This window comes from Crocodylus porosus, unplaced genomic scaffold, assembly GCF_001723895.1.
Source record: "Crocodylus porosus isolate Cpor-Errol unplaced genomic scaffold, CroPor_comp1, whole genome shotgun sequence".
Lineage (NCBI taxonomy): Eukaryota > Metazoa > Chordata > Crocodylia > Crocodylidae > Crocodylus > Crocodylus porosus.
The window spans coordinates 20,789,717-20,808,005 of record NW_017728911.1 but is presented as its reverse complement, the minus strand read 5'-3'; the positions used below and the strand labels follow the sequence as shown (position 1 = coordinate 20,808,005).

At 43.0% G+C, this 18,289-nt stretch overlaps 2 protein-coding genes across 7 annotated transcripts in view; one reads left to right on the top strand and one right to left on the bottom strand.

The window, feature by feature from the left end:
• The window catches only part of DMXL2 (Dmx like 2), an 89,015-nt gene extending 78,560 nt beyond the window's left edge, over window positions 1-10,455 (top strand). For all 5 annotated transcript variants that reach the window (XM_019533591.1, XM_019533594.1, XM_019533593.1 and 2 more), the window contains 5 exons: window positions 2,743-2,820; window positions 3,416-3,507; window positions 6,039-6,091; window positions 6,495-6,712; window positions 8,949-10,455. In XM_019533591.1, coding sequence (XP_019389136.1) covers window positions 2,743-2,820; window positions 3,416-3,507; window positions 6,039-6,091; window positions 6,495-6,712; window positions 8,949-9,158 — 651 coding nt within the window. In that variant the 3' untranslated portion in view covers window positions 9,159-10,455. The remainder of the gene's footprint in view (window positions 1-2,742; window positions 2,821-3,415; window positions 3,508-6,038; window positions 6,092-6,494; window positions 6,713-8,948) is intronic.
• Window positions 10,456-13,321: 2,866 nt separating this feature from the next.
• GLDN (gliomedin) overlaps window positions 13,322-18,289 on the bottom strand; it is a 41,837-nt gene continuing 36,869 nt past the window's right edge. For both annotated transcript variants that reach the window (XM_019533587.1, XM_019533588.1), the window contains exon 10: window positions 13,322-14,763. In XM_019533587.1, the coding sequence (XP_019389132.1) occupies window positions 14,304-14,763 (460 nt within the window). In that variant the 3' untranslated portion in view covers window positions 13,322-14,303. The remainder of the gene's footprint in view (window positions 14,764-18,289) is intronic.

Genomic DNA, 18,289 nt, shown 5'->3' with positions numbered 1-18,289 from the left:
CCAGCGGATCCTCTCACAAAGAAATAATCCCCCCTTGTGACTGAGTACTGTGGAAAATATAATATTACAGAGGATTAGGACTCCAGATAAGGAAAGACCATTAGAGTTGGTAATCGTGTAGCCAGCCAAGATGTATACTCTTTTCCTGTGATTTGTCATACAAGCAGAAAAGAAGTAGACAACTCAGAAAAGCTGCACTTGACTATTTCTTTGCTATTATCAAAACAAGTCTTGAAAGCTTTTCTACGGAGTGACAGTGAAATCATTTAAATATAAATGTCAAAGTGGTAGTAACTGATATAATATCTCATCAATGGTACTTCCCGTTTGCTGTCCTTCTATAAATCACTACCAATTCTTTTCTTACCACAAGGCAACTTCAGAAATTGTTGCTTTTTTTTATACCACCAAATGAACTTTTGCTTCCTTCACCTCAAATGTGGTATCATTCTAGCCCTCTAACTTTTAATTGACTAATCTACAAGAGGGGCAGTACTCAGTCATACACCAGGGACAGAGGGCAGGTTTCAAGATATAAACAGCTATATGAGCAAATGACCTGAATCTGGATGAAGAGAGGGATTAGGCTCACAGAGATGGAGATGTATCTTCGGAGCTGGGTAAACAGAAGAAGTGGTCAGTGACAGCTGAAAAGAGAGGTTAGCAGTGGTGAAAATATAAAATTTCCCTTGAACCTGGCCAGAGAATTCCCTCGTAACTTACCTGGAAAAGTAGCCCAAGTGTCCCTCCAGCTCATGCAATCTCCGCACAGGCTGAAAGCACCTAAGTCTTACGTATCCACAAAAATATCTTCAGAGCAGCCACAACCCTTAACAATAATTGGACCCATTCATTTTTATAAATGAATACCTGCAACCTTCAGATTTCTCAGCATTTTAAACCTTTGCCTTCCTATCCTGGAATACAAGGGCTCATCCACCCCACTTATCCTAATGTAAGGATAGCAAGAAAATGTGATTGTGTTAATTCCATCCACTATGCACAAGTAGTCTTGGTTAAAACTAGAGAAGGCTGAGGCTGCCCTTCTCTGCTCTGATTGACCTAACAAGCACACTGGGCATCTATACATGTGTTAGGGGTGGGAGGGTACTTTAATTAGTGCCCACAGTGTCGCATGTACCCACAGCATCACATGTACTTAGCATCCCGTGCTTCAAAATGGCGGCAGGGGCACTTTAACTAAAGACCATTCAACGAACTGTAGTTAAAGTGCCCCGCCACCATTTTGAAACATAGGGACGCTGAATACACGTGATGCAGAGGCTGCTGGTGCGTGCTAATTAGCAGATTCAGTTCATTGCAGCAGACTCAATCAAGTCTGCTCCAACCCATGCTAATTAGCATGGGTCGGAGTGGAGGTCCATCGTGTGTATAGGTGCCCATTAAGCCCATCTGTGCAGAGAAGTGAAGTGCAGGCAGTGACCTCTGCAGAGTCAATCTGGGACTGTTAGCCTACAATGGCCCCTCTGCACAGTAGAGGAATAAGAAAAAGCTTCAAAGGGGAGAGCAAGATAAATGAAGTTCAACCAGAATCAAGCCTATGAGGAGTCTAGAGCACTGGCTTGGAGTGTAAGGTAATAAAAGTGAAGTGTGACACATCAAGGATATTTTGGTATCTCTCCAAAGTTATCATAGGACAACAAATGTGTTGCCCTGGAATCCAGGCAATCACTCAATTTAGGGACAATTGGAAACCTAAAACCACTCCTATAGACACCTTGTTTTAGATTATATAAAGCCCTTGTTTCCCAGCCTGATAGATTACATTATTACAGGCCATAAGATTGCAGTCCATTTCAGGAAAATGTTATCGGTTGTTAAAATATAGCATCAAGTTTCCCGTATGCAGAAATATCTCAAGCAGGGCGTATGGAGTCAGATGGCGAGTGAAAAAGTTTAAAAATGTTTCACTTGCTATTCCTCAATGTTTTCTAAGATTTTTTTCTCAGACAAAACTTTTAGAAATTAAACAACGTCAAATGAAGAGTTTGTTCCTATTCATTTGAGTCAGTCTGTATCAGCCATAGTCTTTGCAATTATTCCATAATTATTCCTATAGCAGTCCATCATCTACCTTGTTTTATTAAATTTAATTAATGTTGTTTCCTGCTGGATGTTTTGACATTTTTGAAAATAACCCGTTTCAAGTTTACAGTGTGAAATTTTTCAAAAGCATGAAAGTATTAGAATCAATGAATGGGAAGGGACCTAGACAGATCACCGAGTCCGACCCCCTGCCATGGGGAGGAAGGAGCATTGGGGGTGGCAGGGTCATAAGACCCCAGCCAGGTGCCTGTCCAGTCTCTTGAACATTTCCAGGGAAGGTAAGAGCACCCCCTCTACCTTAGTCACAGTAGCCAGGTGACCAGGCATTAGCACATGGCACTTATAGGGGGCACAAGAATGGCAGGTACTACTGCTGCACCCAGGGTACAAGGCGGGGTTGTTATGCCTCCACATAATCCTAAATGCCCACATCATTTTTAAAAAATAGGAATACTGATTTTGAAAGAGACTTAACTGTGTAGACTTAGCCAAGTCACTTGTGACAGTAGAATTCAGGTGTCTTAGTTCCTTGCAGTAGTATTTAATATACTTGTAGACAAAATTGCTGGTTTCAAAATGTTGTTAAAAACAAGTGAAGACATAAAAATGCCCATTTAAATGGGAACCATTCAAGAATCACTGTTAATAGAAAAAAAAATAATTTCTTTCTTGCAGTGCGGCGTTGCTGATGGAGAAGGGTTTTTAAGTGTGTGGCAAGTAAACCAAACTGCATCGAATCCTAAGCCCTATCTGGTAAGTAATATAACATTATTTTTTCTTTCTAGAGAGGAATTTATCTGAATCCATATTCAGTATCTTTTATTCTTCAGAAGTTTCAAACAGGCCAGAAGTATGGTCAGGTACATAGCTTCATTGATGTTCCTTGCTTTTCTTTTAGTAAGCTTTATCATAACAAGTACGATTTTTGACAGAACAGCTTTAAAAAACTCATTTCAGTATAAACAGTATAGGCGTTAATGTAATTATAAATGCCACCTCTGTGTTACCCTTGATTTTTATTAAGCAAGATTCACAATTAGAAGCAACAACTACAGTACATAAAGACTTTAAAAATAAAATACCTTCATGTCATCAATTCTTTGCACTGCTAATTAACAGTACACAAAGAGGACACTTCATTGAAAGTAGATTAATAAATTGCATGTAGTACTCTGGATTTGTTGTAGTGTAGTTACTTAGTAGAGGTTTTATAATCCTTTGTTTAATATTCAAGCTTGGAATATATTTATTTAGCTTTCCTTTTTCATCTCTGTTCTTGTTTTGTTGTTGGTAACAGATGTATTGTATAGATGATAAAACTGCACCTCATTGTGTTGTTTTTTTATAGAGCTGGCAGTGCCACAGTAAAACCACCAGTGACTTTGCATTCATAACATCTTCAAGTCTAGTAGCTACATCTGGACAGTCCAATGATAACAGGTATATATTTAAAGGGGGGAGAGAGAGAAACAGATAGGATTTTCTAAGCTAGGAAAGGAGAAACAATTTCAATTTTAGAGCTATCCATCATAACAGGTCTCTACTAGTTGGATCTTGTGCCTGTGGTTGATCATTAGCCAAAATGTTAAAGTTCAGTGTTGTGCATTGCTGCATTTCCTTTTAAACTTGCTGTCTGCTTGTATGTCACTCCTTCAGTTATTTTCTTTCAGCAGGTTGCACCCATTAGCCTGCTGGCTTCTCAAACTCCTTACAACTAAGTGTTAAATTATTTCTTTTTCCCCCTTTATTTGATTACATGTCCAGGGTTAGCATTTTTGTATGTGTATGTACACAAGTGCACACATGTATATAATGTGTGTATTTGTAATATATTGAAGATGTAACTGCCTGGAGCACTGAGGTTTTACTGCCTAAGCACCCCTGCTTTTTATTGCTTTTTTATGTCTGATAATTTGTACATAATTCAGCAGTCTCAGTCTCTAGCTTTGGATTAATAACAGCTTCTCCCAACTGCAACCAGTTCTAATGGGTGCAGTTAGGAACCCAGGGCTGAAAGGGGCCTCCTGGGCCATTGACTTATGTCCTCTGCATTTGTGCACTTAACCAAGGATTCTCCAAATATCACCGTTTCAAACCCTCACACAGCTGCAAGGCTCAAAAACCAGAAATGCCCAGAACACCCTACAGCAGTGGCCAACACCGTATCAGGAGCAACGAGCTGAAAGAACGCAGCTCCGTCTGAGGCAGACCAGCCACTTTTCCCTATCAGGTGCCAGATCCAGCCTGCCCATGAGCTGTAGGTTGCCAGTCCTTGCCCTACAATGTGCCATAGGTAAAAACAGGTAGACAAGCACTACAGTGACAGGGAAATAATTGGTTAATATAACATAAGCTCAAAGGATCCTAGGGATAAACCCCCACCAGTCTGCACCACTCCAACTTTAGGGATGGACATCTTCCCTCCTGACCCCAGATTTAGTAATTAGCATGAACCTGAACAGAAAAGCAAGGCCCACTTTCTAGAAACTTTTGAGCTTTTTGAACATTGGTAGAAACATCAACTAAGCCTACCTCAGTCAAAACTCCCTCTCAGATCATGGAGTTTAGTCTTAAAGCAGTTCAAGTTCTTCCCCCACACTACTTCATTGTCAAAACTTCACTTTTCTGATAGTCTGTAGCAGGGGTGCTCAGCCTCCAGCCCTTGGAGCCTCAGCATCTGGCCCACATAGCTCCCCATGGGTCAGGAAATTTGGCAGCACAGCAGTTAACACTGCCAAACCACTCCTTCCTTCCACAGGGCTGGGTCACATCTTCCCCCCTTGTGCAGCTTGAATGGCTGCAGACCTTTTCAGCGAAGCCATGTCCCCTTCCCAGAGCTGACCCTAGGCTGACCCTTTAACACTGTGCGGGGCCATGGGACTCCCTGCAAAGGCTGGGCATGGCAGTGCCATAGCAATGAAATTTGGCGCCCAGAACCAAGCAGATCCTGTGGTGCCCCCGATGAGCCACTCTTTAGAAGACATGAAGCCACGGGGGGCGGGCGCAGGGCTGAGCAGCCAGCTCCGGCAGGCCCTGCAGGAGAGGCCATGGCCTCTCCTCCTGGCTCCACAGGTCCCTCAAAGCATAGGGTCCATGGCAGTTGCCCCAGTTCTCCGTACCCAGGGGATGGCTCTTCCCCTTCCCACTACAGGGCTGGGTTGGAGCCGAGCCATGCCATGCCCCCCCCCTCCTCATGTGGTGGATCAGGGCTGGGTTATGTCCCCCACCCCACACAGGACTGGGCCAAGCCCCCTTCTCCCACCCAACTGGATTGGGGTTGCCTCCCACCCCATGCCCTGCCATGCATGCCCCAGGTGCCAGATTGGGACCATTGACTGGATCCAGCCCACAGACATACCAGGCACTGATCATGTGGCCTGCCAGATGAAAAAAAGGTTGAGCACCACTGGTCTATATTGATTCATAGCCAACTTTTTAGCCATTGGAAATTGTGCTGCTATTAATTTTCAGCTTAAAAACTTTCCTCTCCCCCTACTGTTCACCCCGTAACTATTTTTTGTCAAGAGTAATCGTACCCCCTTGCGATCTTCATTTTGTTGAACTAAACAAACTTGTACAGCTTTGGTGAGGAGCATATTTAGCAAATACAGGTTCAATCAAAGTCTCTGCAGGCCATGAGATTCTGAGATGAGTGCCTTGTATATTGTCCGTTTTCCCCAATATTTCTCTAGGATTCAAGGGAGGTAATCAAACATAGCCCCCACTGGGGACCAGGGGGAAGATTTTTAACGGGCACATACATCTTAGTCCCAAACCAGTGGGAGTTTAGCATTTTGCTCTCACTTGTGCCTTTGCAAGTTGCCCCCATGACTGCACCAACTCCACTGTTCCTGCTCAGCTCTGCTTTGCAAGCCTCTGACACAACTTTAGCAAATTCTGTGTAGCTCTCAACCCCTCCCCTTCTCAATTGTTTAGCAGAGGACCATTAATGATTTTTGTTTTTCCACCAGAAATGTGTGCTTATGGGACACTTTGGTATCACCTGGTAACAGTCTCATACACGGTAAGCACTGCAGTGAAATGTGACTTTTTAAGAAATGTAAGAACCAAGGTATGATTTTGGTGTGGATTTTGGGGGTGGGAAGAAGATCTATAGAGAGATGCTTGTCTCGCCTGACTGCAATTTTAACATTTTTGGTAATGCACTACATGTATGCTGCAGGGATATGTGCTAAAATTACCATTATTAAAAACATAATAGTATCCATTTCATGTGCTCGAAGACCCGTTGGCTCTGCAGCTCTAAGAAAAGCAAAAGAAGTTTGTGATTAATGTCAGTGACATGACTCGCTATACTTACCAGATCGATGGAGCTAGAAAATGTCCAAGTCACCTTTCCTAGCTGAAATGTACTTTAAAATGGAAAGCTACTTACAGCTATGCTCATAATGTTTCTTCTCGCTCAGCCTTCACTTGTCATGATCATGGTGCCACAGTACTTCAGTATGCACCAAAACAGCAACTATTGATTTCTGGAGGTAGGAAGGGATACATCTGCATTTTTGACATCAGACAGAGACAAATCCTTCATACATTCCAAGCCCATGAATCAGCTGTTAAAGCCCTTGCCCTGGACCCTTCGGAAGAATACTTTGCTACAGGCTCAGCAGAAGGTAACATGAAGGTAAGGTTATCAGCGTTGGAATCTGAGCTTTTTTTCACTCCTGAATGGTACATTTTAATTATCCAGTAGAACAATGTACTTACTTGATACAAACAATACTGTGTTGACAAGCAATTATGAATAGGCAGATAATATAGAAAACTCACTTGGCTATATTATTTTTTTGTATGTGAGATGTTTTCCCCAAATTTACAATGTAAATTTAAAAAATAAAATTCATTTTCTTTCTAACTCTTGTCTTTTCTAGTAAAAAGCCACTCTCAGATGCCTTTTGAATTAATGTCTGCACTTATATATGGATAAAGCACAACACATTATGTTAAATTTACTATCTTATTATCCTTTATAAACCCTGAGTAGAGGTGCACTGATGCATCAGATCAGTACTGATATGAAGACAATTGTCTATATCGGATATCGGCCCTACAGGTCTGATAATTTGGCTGATAAATGCCCATGCTGTGCACAGCTGCAGCACAGCATGGAACAGAGCCGGCAGCATGGAGAGCTGCCACCAGCTGGTAAGTCAGAAGGGACAAGGGGGGGCAGATCAACGCCCCCCGCAGTGAGGGAGGGGGCAGGGGCAGGCACTGCCCGGCCAGTGCAGGGGGGGATGGGGAATAGTGGCGCAGCTTGTGGGGTTGGGGAGGCTTCCACCGCTGCTTGCAAGCTGGGAGGGCAGGGGGGCATGCCCCCACATGTGTGTGGCACGGGAAAGGCAGCACCTGCGGGCCGAAGCCAGAGCTGGCACTGCATGGGGCTTTTCTTGCCAGGGGCTGGGCTCAGAGCAGGCTCCAGCAGCTCTGGGAGGAGGCTGCAGCCACCCCAGATTTTGTCACAGCTCTGCTCTCAGCCACATGCCACCACTGGCCCAGCCCCAACTTTTTCTGGCACTTGGATGGAGGTGGGGCATTCAGCTGGGACTGTAGCGGATGGCGGCACAGGGCTGGGAGCGGAGCTGCAGTGAAATTCGGGGTGGCCAGAGCCCCCTCCCAGCGCCGTTGGAGCCTGCTCTGAGCCCAGCCCCCAGAATGAAAAGACCCACACAGTGCCAGCCCACCCCACACCTGCCACCCACCCCACACCACACAGATCTGGGGGCACATGCCCTCGCCCTCCCCCTCCCCCCAGGGTGCAAGCAGCGACAGGAGCTGCCCCTACCCCATGAGCCGCAGCACCTCTATCCCATGTGTCTCCCCATGCCCCCCTTCCCGCCCCCCGGCTGGGCAGCAGCTGCCCCTGTCCTCACAACAGTGGGGGCGTTGATCTGTCCCCCCATGCCCCTGCCCTCCCCTTCCACCACACCGGACCTACCAACTGATGGCAGCTGTATCAGATGTCAGATTGGTATTGGCCAATATGCCTCCTTAAACATCAGCTATTGGTATTGGCCCTCAAAATGTTTATTGGTGCACCCCTAATTCTGAGCTTTTTTTGCCCCCATGTATTTCTTTTTCACTGCAACAGTGCTTTTTCAAATGAACGGACAGCTCATTGTATTGTATAGTAGCCACAGTAACATCAAATTCCCAATAAGAATATTTGTTAATGGAATTATAGAAGCAGCTAATCATGATCCAGGATGCAAGAGGAAAGGAAACAGAGAAAATGAGAGCAAGTTTTTTGTTTCTTAGCTGAGCTGTATGATATTGTGGCCTTCAGGCCTGATCCTGAATTCATCAGGATTTGCAGGCTCTCCATGCTTTGGGGAACTGGTTTAAAGTCAGGAACTTGTATTATACATGTTAATTAGGCACCAGGTCCTCTGTTGCTGTTCTGGACTCCCCTGGCAAAGGAAAAAGTCTCATCTGGTATAAAGTAAGACCGAAGATGAAAGCCAGCTGCTGTACATTTAAAGCAGACCCTAGATTGCTCTAATCTGTGCCAGTACAAGACCATCTAGAGCAGAGGTTCCCACACTGTGGTATGCATACCCCTGGGGGGATGCAAGACATCTGTGGCGGGTACATGGGAGAAACTGTGTAATGGGAGATTTAATTTTCACTATAATAATTGGCATTTAAGGGGTTAACCTATTGACCATACACTGGTAGGGGAACGCAGGAAGCTGGTAAATCAGGAAAGGGATACACAGTAAGAAAAAGTTTGGGAACTTCTGATCTAGAGAATCCTGGAACTGCAGTTGCCTCTGGTAGCAGACGCCAAACCAAAATGTAAGGGGCTTATTTGAATGTTTTATTCTTTTTTCATCTCATATCCTTTTCTTTTAATACAGGTATGGAGACTAACAGGCTATGGTCTAATTCATTCATTTAAAAACGAACATGCCAAACAGTCCATCTTCAGAAATATCGGTGCTGGAGTCATGCAGATTGAAACAGTGCAAGGCAATCGCATCTTCTCCTGTGGAGCGGATGGCACATTGAAAATGAGGGTTCTACCTAATGCTTTCAACATCCCCATAGGCATTTTTGACCTTCTGTAGATTTATGTGAGCTACTCCTATTTTTATATAAAGTTCTGTTAAATAGCTGAATGTGCATTAAGGAAATGCACACAACTAGCTATTTATGCATTAAGGAATGGAATTTACCATATGTTACTTTCAAAGCAATTATTGCAGCATTGAATACTATGTGAAACACAGACAATGACTTGTTAAACAGGTATATTATTTTGAGCATTGCCTACATGGATCAATGGGATGGAAATGCATGTACTGTATTGTACAAACAAAATAAAACCCATTGTAGTCATAGGTGGGTTATTGCTCAGTAACCTACAGCAGGACTTATTTAGCAAATGTACTGTAAAGATGCTAAAAGTTGTCAGTCAGGTACAAGCACTGTGGCTCAAAGTCAGTAAATAGTTTTTAATGTGATTCAGGTTTTATTTTCTTCCAGTTCTTGCCACTAATTGAAGCATGTCTACAACTTCTCATTCTAAACATAGTTTGGTTTTAATGAAGTATAATCTGAGTATATGAAGGAAGGAAAGTGTAATGGATGCAAAAGCTGTGGAACAGTGTGCAATGAAGAATGTACTATGAGACATGTATTATTTCATGTTGATGTTTTCCCAGTAAATATTAATATGCAGTTGACACTGTAACTTGCACATAAACACATTTTTAAATTTAAGGTTTTTTATTTTGCACATTGCTTTTTCTTTCTTCTGACAGCTGTGTTTTATATTTTGAGGCCTGCCTTTACATTAGCAATGCGATGTGAACATTAAATGTTTGTAGTGAAGAGAAACACATTTGTAGTTGCTTTTAGTTTTCAAACTCTTGTCTGTTCAGAAAACATTTTTAAAAGACTTCTTTAAATGAAGCTATATGAGAGAGAACCAATAGAACACCCAGTGCCACAGTTCAGATGGATGTTAGGCTTCATGTGGCCAGCTAGTAAATAGTTGATAAAAACTGGTAATCAAAATTATTACCACAATGTATTGTATAAACTATGCAGAGTTCAATATTGTTTGCTTGTAATATACTAGCCACTGTTGTCATACTTAGATGTATTTTTCCCTGTTGTAAACAAAAACCGTGCTCTTACGATACTAGAACAGATGTCCGTGTATTTAAATGTTACATCGTCTTACTATTTCAATGAGAAGTTTGGTGTCTGTGCTGTATTCTAAAATATAATGGGATAAAATGCACCTTTCTCCAGAGGTGATTTTAATTGCAGGATGTGCAGTATGTATATGAACGAAAAGTACATGTCATTTGTTAGTTTTACCTTTGTAAGTTAAATAAATTTCTTTTATTTCATGGACTAGGTTAGTTTTAGTTTCTGTGTTCTCCCTTGTCTTGCAGTTAAACAGACTTGTTGAGCCTTCCAGGGGTCAAGTAAAATGTGTACCTGGTCAAGCACTGGGAAAAGGGAGGCTTGCTAGTTCAGTTACTTTTGTTTCTCAAAGCTCTGGAAAAGCGCAAGGTTAACAGAACTGAAATTTGGTTCTGTAATGCATGTATCCTACGCTATTTCAGCAACATGATTCCTGGCACTATGACAGTATTCAGAATTCATTGTCCTGCTTGGTCAATACTTGGTGCCTATGCTGAAACTACCCGTAAAAGCATTGCCATTGATGAAAACAGGAGACACATTCCTTTGATATGCATCAGAAATCAAATGCTGCCATTACTGCCTTGCATTAAACTTGTCCTACAGGTGAAAAGTAAATTCCTACCTCTAATTTTCATACCCCAAAAAAATCCATGGGTCCATTTTTTTTTAAGGCTCTATCATGTGAAATTTAAAGTTTTCATGAAGTCAAAATGAGCAACACAAAAGCAAGTCTCCATTATTTCTAGTGGAAGCTAAATTAAGCAGATTCAGTATATTTGATTTTTAAAAATATAAAATAAACTTAAAATGGAAAGACCTGGTATAAATCAAAGTGAGTTGGGGGGTGGGGAAGGCAAGGGAGGGGTGTGTGTGCATGCATGCGTACTTAAGCAATTGTAACACTAGCCTAACACTCTTTGTCTGAATAGTGAGATTCATTGTGCTTAGGTGAAGGAAACTTTCAGCTAAAACTCATAGAAGCAAAAGAACTCAAGAGTTCACAAGTATTAATAAAAAATCGTAAATTGTACAACACAGGTACCATCCTTCATCCAGAAAGAATGAAATGTGCTTTAAAATATAGAGATCACTCCCACCATTTGGAATGCAGCCATTTCTGCAGTTTAGAGGCGAGCAGCAGCAATAATAACGTTCTACAATGAGAAAGGAAGAGGTTAAATGTGATACATTTACCATTTTAAAGCAATTTGGAAGCTTACCAGTGCCTTAATCACAGTAATAAAATAATTTTAAATACTTATAAATTTTGGTATTCAATATTGGTTTTTTATCATGGAAAATCAGAGTTCCCCTTGCCCCTTAGCTCAGAGAATGCAGGTCCCAGCCCCTGACTCCCAAGCCACAGCCCTCCCAGGCCTAACCAGGGATTTGAGTTTTCTATTTCCCACAGGAAAACAGAGAAAAATGCAGATTTTCCCCTTCACCCAAGGGAAACACGGATTTTTCATTTTAATGGGAAAACCCATGGATTTTGCACTTTTGCAAAGAGCTCTCTTCAAGCTGGCACAGTTCCAGCCTGCAAGGGGCTGAAGGGGAGCAGGTGGTCAAGGCAGGGATACTCTGTGCACGCACATGCACATGGCCCCGAGGCAGCCTGGAGAGCAGCTCCTGCAGGTAAGTCTTTGGTGGGAGAGGGACTGAGTTGGGCAGGGCTGGGACTGCTGCCCAGCTGGCAGGTGTGTGGGGCTTGGGGACTGAAATGTACAGCCACAGGAGTGGGACAGGATAGCGGTGTGTGGCAGCAGTGTAGGGTTGTGCCCTTCACTGCTGCTGTGTGGGCAGGGGATGCCTTGTCAGGGCAGCATGGAGTTTGCAGCAGCAAGGAGCTTTCCTGTGCAGCCCTGATCTTCCCAGCCTCCCCGACTGAGCTACAGATGCCCCAAGGAGGGCAGCAGGGCAGGCAGCCCACCCCTGCCCTGCCCACAAATCTGGGGGGGCATGGGTCTTTCCAACCACCTCTGGGAATGTGTGCAGCAGCAAGAAGCCAGCTCTATCCCCTGCCCCAGCCTGCAACAGGCAAGCAGCAAGGGGGAGGGGGCATCAGGCTCCATGGTCTGCTCCACCACAGCAGCCATCATAGGTGGCAGCTAGGGCTTAGGGGCTGCTGTGGGGGGCAGCCTGCCTCACAAACAGACCCTCCCAGCCCCCTGCCCCCGAGTCTTCACAACAGTGGGGAGCCAGCCCCATGCTCCCTGGACAAGCCCCTTCCCACTCCCTGCTTGGGCCCTGCAGCCACACACTCTGGCCCTGGGCCCCAAGCCCGCCCCCCCCGCCCAACTCCCTCTCTCCCTATGGGGGCCTCAATCCACCCACCCTCTCAAGATTTTCCTGCAGGAGCTGCTCTCCAGGCTGCCTGGCGGCCATGTGCATACACATGCACATGGTGCCCCCTGCCTAACTGCCCTCGTCCCGCTCCCTCCAGCCCCTGGCAGGCTGGAACTCTGCCGGCCTGCAGAGAACTCTTTGCAAAAGTGCACAATCCACAGATTTTTCCACTAAAATGAAAAAAAATCTGTTTTCCTTGGGTAAAGGGGAAAATCCACATTTTTCTCCTTTTTATGCACGGGAAACAGAAAATCTGGATCACCGCTAATAATTCATGACTATACAAGTACTTTTATTAAAAACCCATCTATTTAATGTGTGAGCATAGGAAGTGAGACTGCTTACTGTTCTACCCAATTTGATTGGAAAATTAGGTTAGGTTTGTTTGGTTTTTTTGACATATTCACACTTGAACAACTTTTTGTACTACCACAGTTGTAGAAGAATGTTAACAGGCTGCTGAAGGGAGATTGCAAGGTGGAGTGTTTGGAGCCTCACTTGCAGAAATTAAGGCAACTTCAGAGTAAGGCACAGATTTTGCAGATTTAAATTTTGGATCTGGATGTGTGAAGTGGCAAATCAGCACCTAAGTCCCCTCCTCAATACAGCCTGAAAATGGCCAGCTTTTGAAGTCAGAAAGTTCCCACCTATAATTGCTCAGCTGCAGTTGTTATCAACTCCAATGTAATCCAACACAAAATATATAAAGTGACAGGATGCAATCTGTAAGCACTGTGAGCAGGACATTTATTCCTATTCCAAAAACATTTTTACAACTGTATTTGTAGCAATACAAAATTATATTCTTTTTTTTTTTGACTAGAAGTATGCCATAAATTGAGGCCAGATTCACTGCAGGTGCAATAACACATGACACTTCCACAACGAAGTATAATTTATATGCAACAAGTGGAAAGGATGAGTTTATGGCAAAACAAGAAACCAAAATGACTTCCACGTTCATTTCCCATTAAAGCAGACTCTCCCTCCCCTGCACATAGATTCACATATTTTAGCAATGTATAGTAACAATACCATTTACATAACTTGTGCTTGGTCTATTTATCTCTGTTATTGACTAGTCATCCAGTTTGCCAAATTTTAAAATTTCTTGCTGATTTTCCCCTTTTGACCTATAACTATGGGATCATTTTGAATAAAGAATAACTTTGGTCATTGTGGTATGTACATTAGTACAGAATTAATGTCCAGGCATTTTAAAGAAAACTTTTATATAGAGTCAATTCATGGTATTAATGATAGAAAAACAAATGTGTGCACAAGCTCATTACTTAGACATTTCTACTTGATTATAACTGTTGACTAGAAAATGATGTAGCTCTAGTAGCTGCAATTTAGGGTTAAAAGTAGGCACTGCTGGATACAGTAGTGTATAATTAATGTATATTAATCAATAATCAGTGTATATGAGATGTAATGATAACGTGCATGGTAGGGAAAAAAAAAACAAAACTTTGTCCTAACACACAGTGTATCGCTTTTGATAATAAAAACCCTTGTTCTATGAAGCCAAGAATGGCCTATATAATTTAAGTAACAAGGGGTCTGAATCTCCCTTTTAAGCACACACAAACAGCCACTGACCAACAGGGCATTTGTGTATACTAAGGAAAGAGACCCATGTATATAGCACAGAGCTTTAAATAGCATTTTTCACTATGCATGATATACCATTTTTAACTTACTCAGCTGTCAAAATGCACAGGGTATGTCATTAAATAGCCATTCTCCCACGTATACAAGTCTCGGTCTCTGAGACTGTATGAAAGCATAGCAAGACCAGATTGTGAAGATCGTAATTCAAAGCTTGCATCAATCTGCTTCTCTTTCAACAAATCAAAAGCAAAAGTTACTCTCATATCCTTAGTATCAGTAACATACAGCACTCCACATGCTATGAACGCATTGCCAGCTTTGGACTTGGGGTACGTAGTGTTGACGTGTCGAACGGCTGAGAATTTCTCGTCATCAATATGCGCAACGATGATATTTTCATCAATTCTTGAGGCATAGATGATCCAAAGACCCTTTTCATCCACTGCTATATTGAAATATGTCTTGGAGTTAGAAAAGAGGTAGTTGCGACCATGATGCAAAGCATTTTCAATTTTCAGTGTTTTGAACAATCCTGTATCAAGCTCAAATCTGAAATAAAACCATAAATAATTAGCCTTCTATTTATACCTGGTGGCTGGTTAAATTAGTTGCAAGTGGGAATCTTGGTCAAGGGGAGTGAAAGAGTGACAGTCCCTGAGATGTGCCCCAGGAGGAATTCCACACACTTACAACACCTTCCAAGCTAGAAGGAGCAAAGAAAATAGCCAGAAACACCATCATAACAGACAAAACCCACATTGTGTGACAACATGGAAGATTATGAAAGGATTTGTTCTAGGCTACAAAATCTTTTCAGATTACCTAAATGAAAGAAATCAGCTCGGGAGAGGAAGAAGAGGTTTGCAGAAGAAATGTAATGGTCGCTCAAGCTAATTGCAAATGATGCTGGGAGAAGCCACAAAGTGATCATAGGAAACTGTATGCAGGAATCAGTTTTCTGCTGAGGAGGAACCGAAGCAAGGAAATGTTATAGAGTTAAGCAGACAATCTGGGCTGGCCACCAGCCTTGCAACTCCCCCATACTTAAACAGAATGATTTTTGGAAAAGCTTTTGATCAACAAAGCACATCAAAGGAATAAAACGTCTTCTTTTAAGGACCAGACTTGCAGCCAACAGTCTGACCCAACTCCAGCCTCTGTCAAGGCAGCCTGACTGTTTCATTTCTGAAGTACTGAACTGTTTTTATTCCTTGAAATTCCTTGATGATAAAATGATAATCTGCAAACAGCACTCAGCAACTTGCTTAGAGCTCCTCTAATCCAAGAGGGTAATGAACTTTTACTCAGACACATTTTCACCTTGTATTTAACCACTGAACGATACCGTTTTTGGCAAGCACAATGTGTGTTTTATTCCTCTGATTAATAAGTTTGATACCAGGAACATGTTTGATAGTCTGACTAACAATACTAACACATGCCTAACAATACCACCCACATCGTTTCTCCAAGTATGCAGGTAACTGCAACATCAAACACAAGAACCTAAAATGACTCCAAGTTCTACAACAAAGGAAAATGGGCTGATTCCCCTTTGCTCCTAAGGGAGGCCACGCTGATCTGGGCTAGAGGTGCACTGCTCTCCCAGGGAGTCTTTACATGTGCTCTGGAGGTGGGGGGAGGGGGAGGGGGTTAGTTAGTGCAGCTCTCAGAAGCCGCTCTGATTAAAGCGCCCGCAGTGTCTCAGGTATTCAGCGTCCCATGCTTCAAAATGGTAACGGGAACTAACTAAAACTCGTAAAACGAGCTTTAGTTAAAGCACCCCCACTGCCATTTTCAAGCATGGGATGCTGAGTACATGAGACACAGGCTGCTGGAGCCAATTAGCATGCACTGGAGCAGGCATTGGGCACATGTATAGGTGCACCCAATGTGAGAGCTTCCTGTGAAACTGCTCCATGGGTGAAGGCCTCTGGGAAATGCACACATTGATGATCATCCATCATCAACTTACTTCCCTCTGTTCCTAAAAACAGGCCATGCTGATCTCCCTGCCTAGGTGAACATGAAATCCACTTCAGGGAAGCACAACTTCTGCAGGAGCTATACACCCATACAGAGCTAGAGGACAAACTCTACGGAGGCAGATGGCATGAACAGACCTACAAAATGCCTGCATATTGAGGCTGCCTTTTTCTGCTTCTTTCCCACCCCCCATACACAGCATGATGATGTGGAAACTGAACAAAACTTGGGACGTCCCTCTTCATTATGTGGAGTTTCCCCTTGTAGGGGATTATCTAATCTAGCCAAGCAATATCAAGTATAACTGGACAAGTTCCTAAAACCTTTCCACATTGGGGTCCATAGCATGACACACTGCAGCATTTCATCAGCCTGTTACGAGAGCAATCTGCAAATATTCTCTTCAATTAAGCACAAAAGAGAAATAAAGCATTCCCAGTGTAGGTGGTGTGATCCTGGGAGAGAACTGCCAGAGGTAAACAGCCAAACTCAGATTTGTTGCAAAAACTTCATCCTTCACAAATGTGCATCACCAGAACAATACTCACATCATGAACAAAACATCTGAGCCTACTCCCCAGCTCTTTACTTGAAACAAGTGTAAAATCCCCCCTTAGGAGAGTTTATTCCAACTGAAATTGGAGAAAAGCATGAGAATTCACAAAGTCTGCCCCCACTGATGACACTCTCCTCTGCACTGAAGAAGGAAAATTTCTTAGAGAGATTAAATGATATCTGAAAAGGTAAGTTTAGACCAGAAAGCTTTAGCTCTAAGCTCCATATCATATTACACTGCGTAGAGAAGTATGTTTGATTCTTGTAACACGATCTGATGGAATTATGTGCATCTCTGGCAGAAGAAACAATGTGTGATCCCCATAACCTATGTACATTCTTTGGCACCCAAGTACATTTAGTAAGAAGAGACTATCATCTGCCTGGAAAGAAGTATCAAAGCCTGATGATGTTTTTGGCTCTGATACCAGACTCAAATAAAACACAGGTGCAATCTTCAACTAACCCTTGACCTGTGTGTTTGGTTCTTTCCACATACTTGGGTTTTACTTTTGATTAGCACTGGCTGCCTGCTTGCCTCAATAAAAGCTGAAAAGATAAACATGATCTCCACAAGCCTCACCAGGTTCAGACATGGTGAGAAAACTCCAGAACTTGCTAATGACATGCACTGAGATAATGAAGCCAGCACTCCTCAAGGACTCCTGCTAGCTCATGCAGTCACTGCATTCATTTGATGCCTTAGTTTATCCATTGTAGTTCATGCACAGCAAGAGGAAAAACACCAAGAGCAAAGCCACCAAAATCCTCAAATGTACTAAAGTCCTTAGTTTCCACTAACTGAAATCAATGGGAATTAGATGCTAAATACTTTTGAGGATCAGAGCTTATATGACTGAGCTATTGTAGCCAAGATGTAAATGACAACTCATATTATAACCCAAGATGTTCCTGCTCAGAAGACAAGCTCAGCTTTCTTATTAACCTTTCTAATTTTTCTCTTACTCTGCTTTTCTCATCCTCTTTCTAATCACCTTTCATAATTACATTATGACATGACCCATAGTGATGTCCGTAACACCTGCAATTACAGCTAGTGGGCTAAACTTGTGTTCGGTGCAACTATGTGACTGGGCAAACACCAAGTCATCTATTTCATTTCCTTGCCCGCCCTTCCCCACAGGGCTGCATGTTGAGAATAAATTGATCCCTGGCATGAGGTAGAGCAGTGGGAACCAACCTTTTAGCAACCAGTTTGGGTGCCATACTTCAAGAAGGAAGTTGATAGACTCAAGAGGGTCCAGAGAAGGGCCACTCATATGGTTAGGGGCTTACAGGACAAACCCTATGAGGAGAGACTGAGGGACCTGGACCTCTTCAGCCTCTGCAAGAGAAAGCTGAGAGGTGAGCTTGTGGCCACCTACAAATTCATTAGGGGGGAAGCAGCAAGGGATCGGAGATGCTCTGTTCACCAGGGTGCCTCTTCGGGTAACAAGGAACAATGGCCACAAACTGACAGAGAGCAGATTTAGGCTAGATATCAGGAAAACCTTGTTCACGGTAAGGGTGTCCA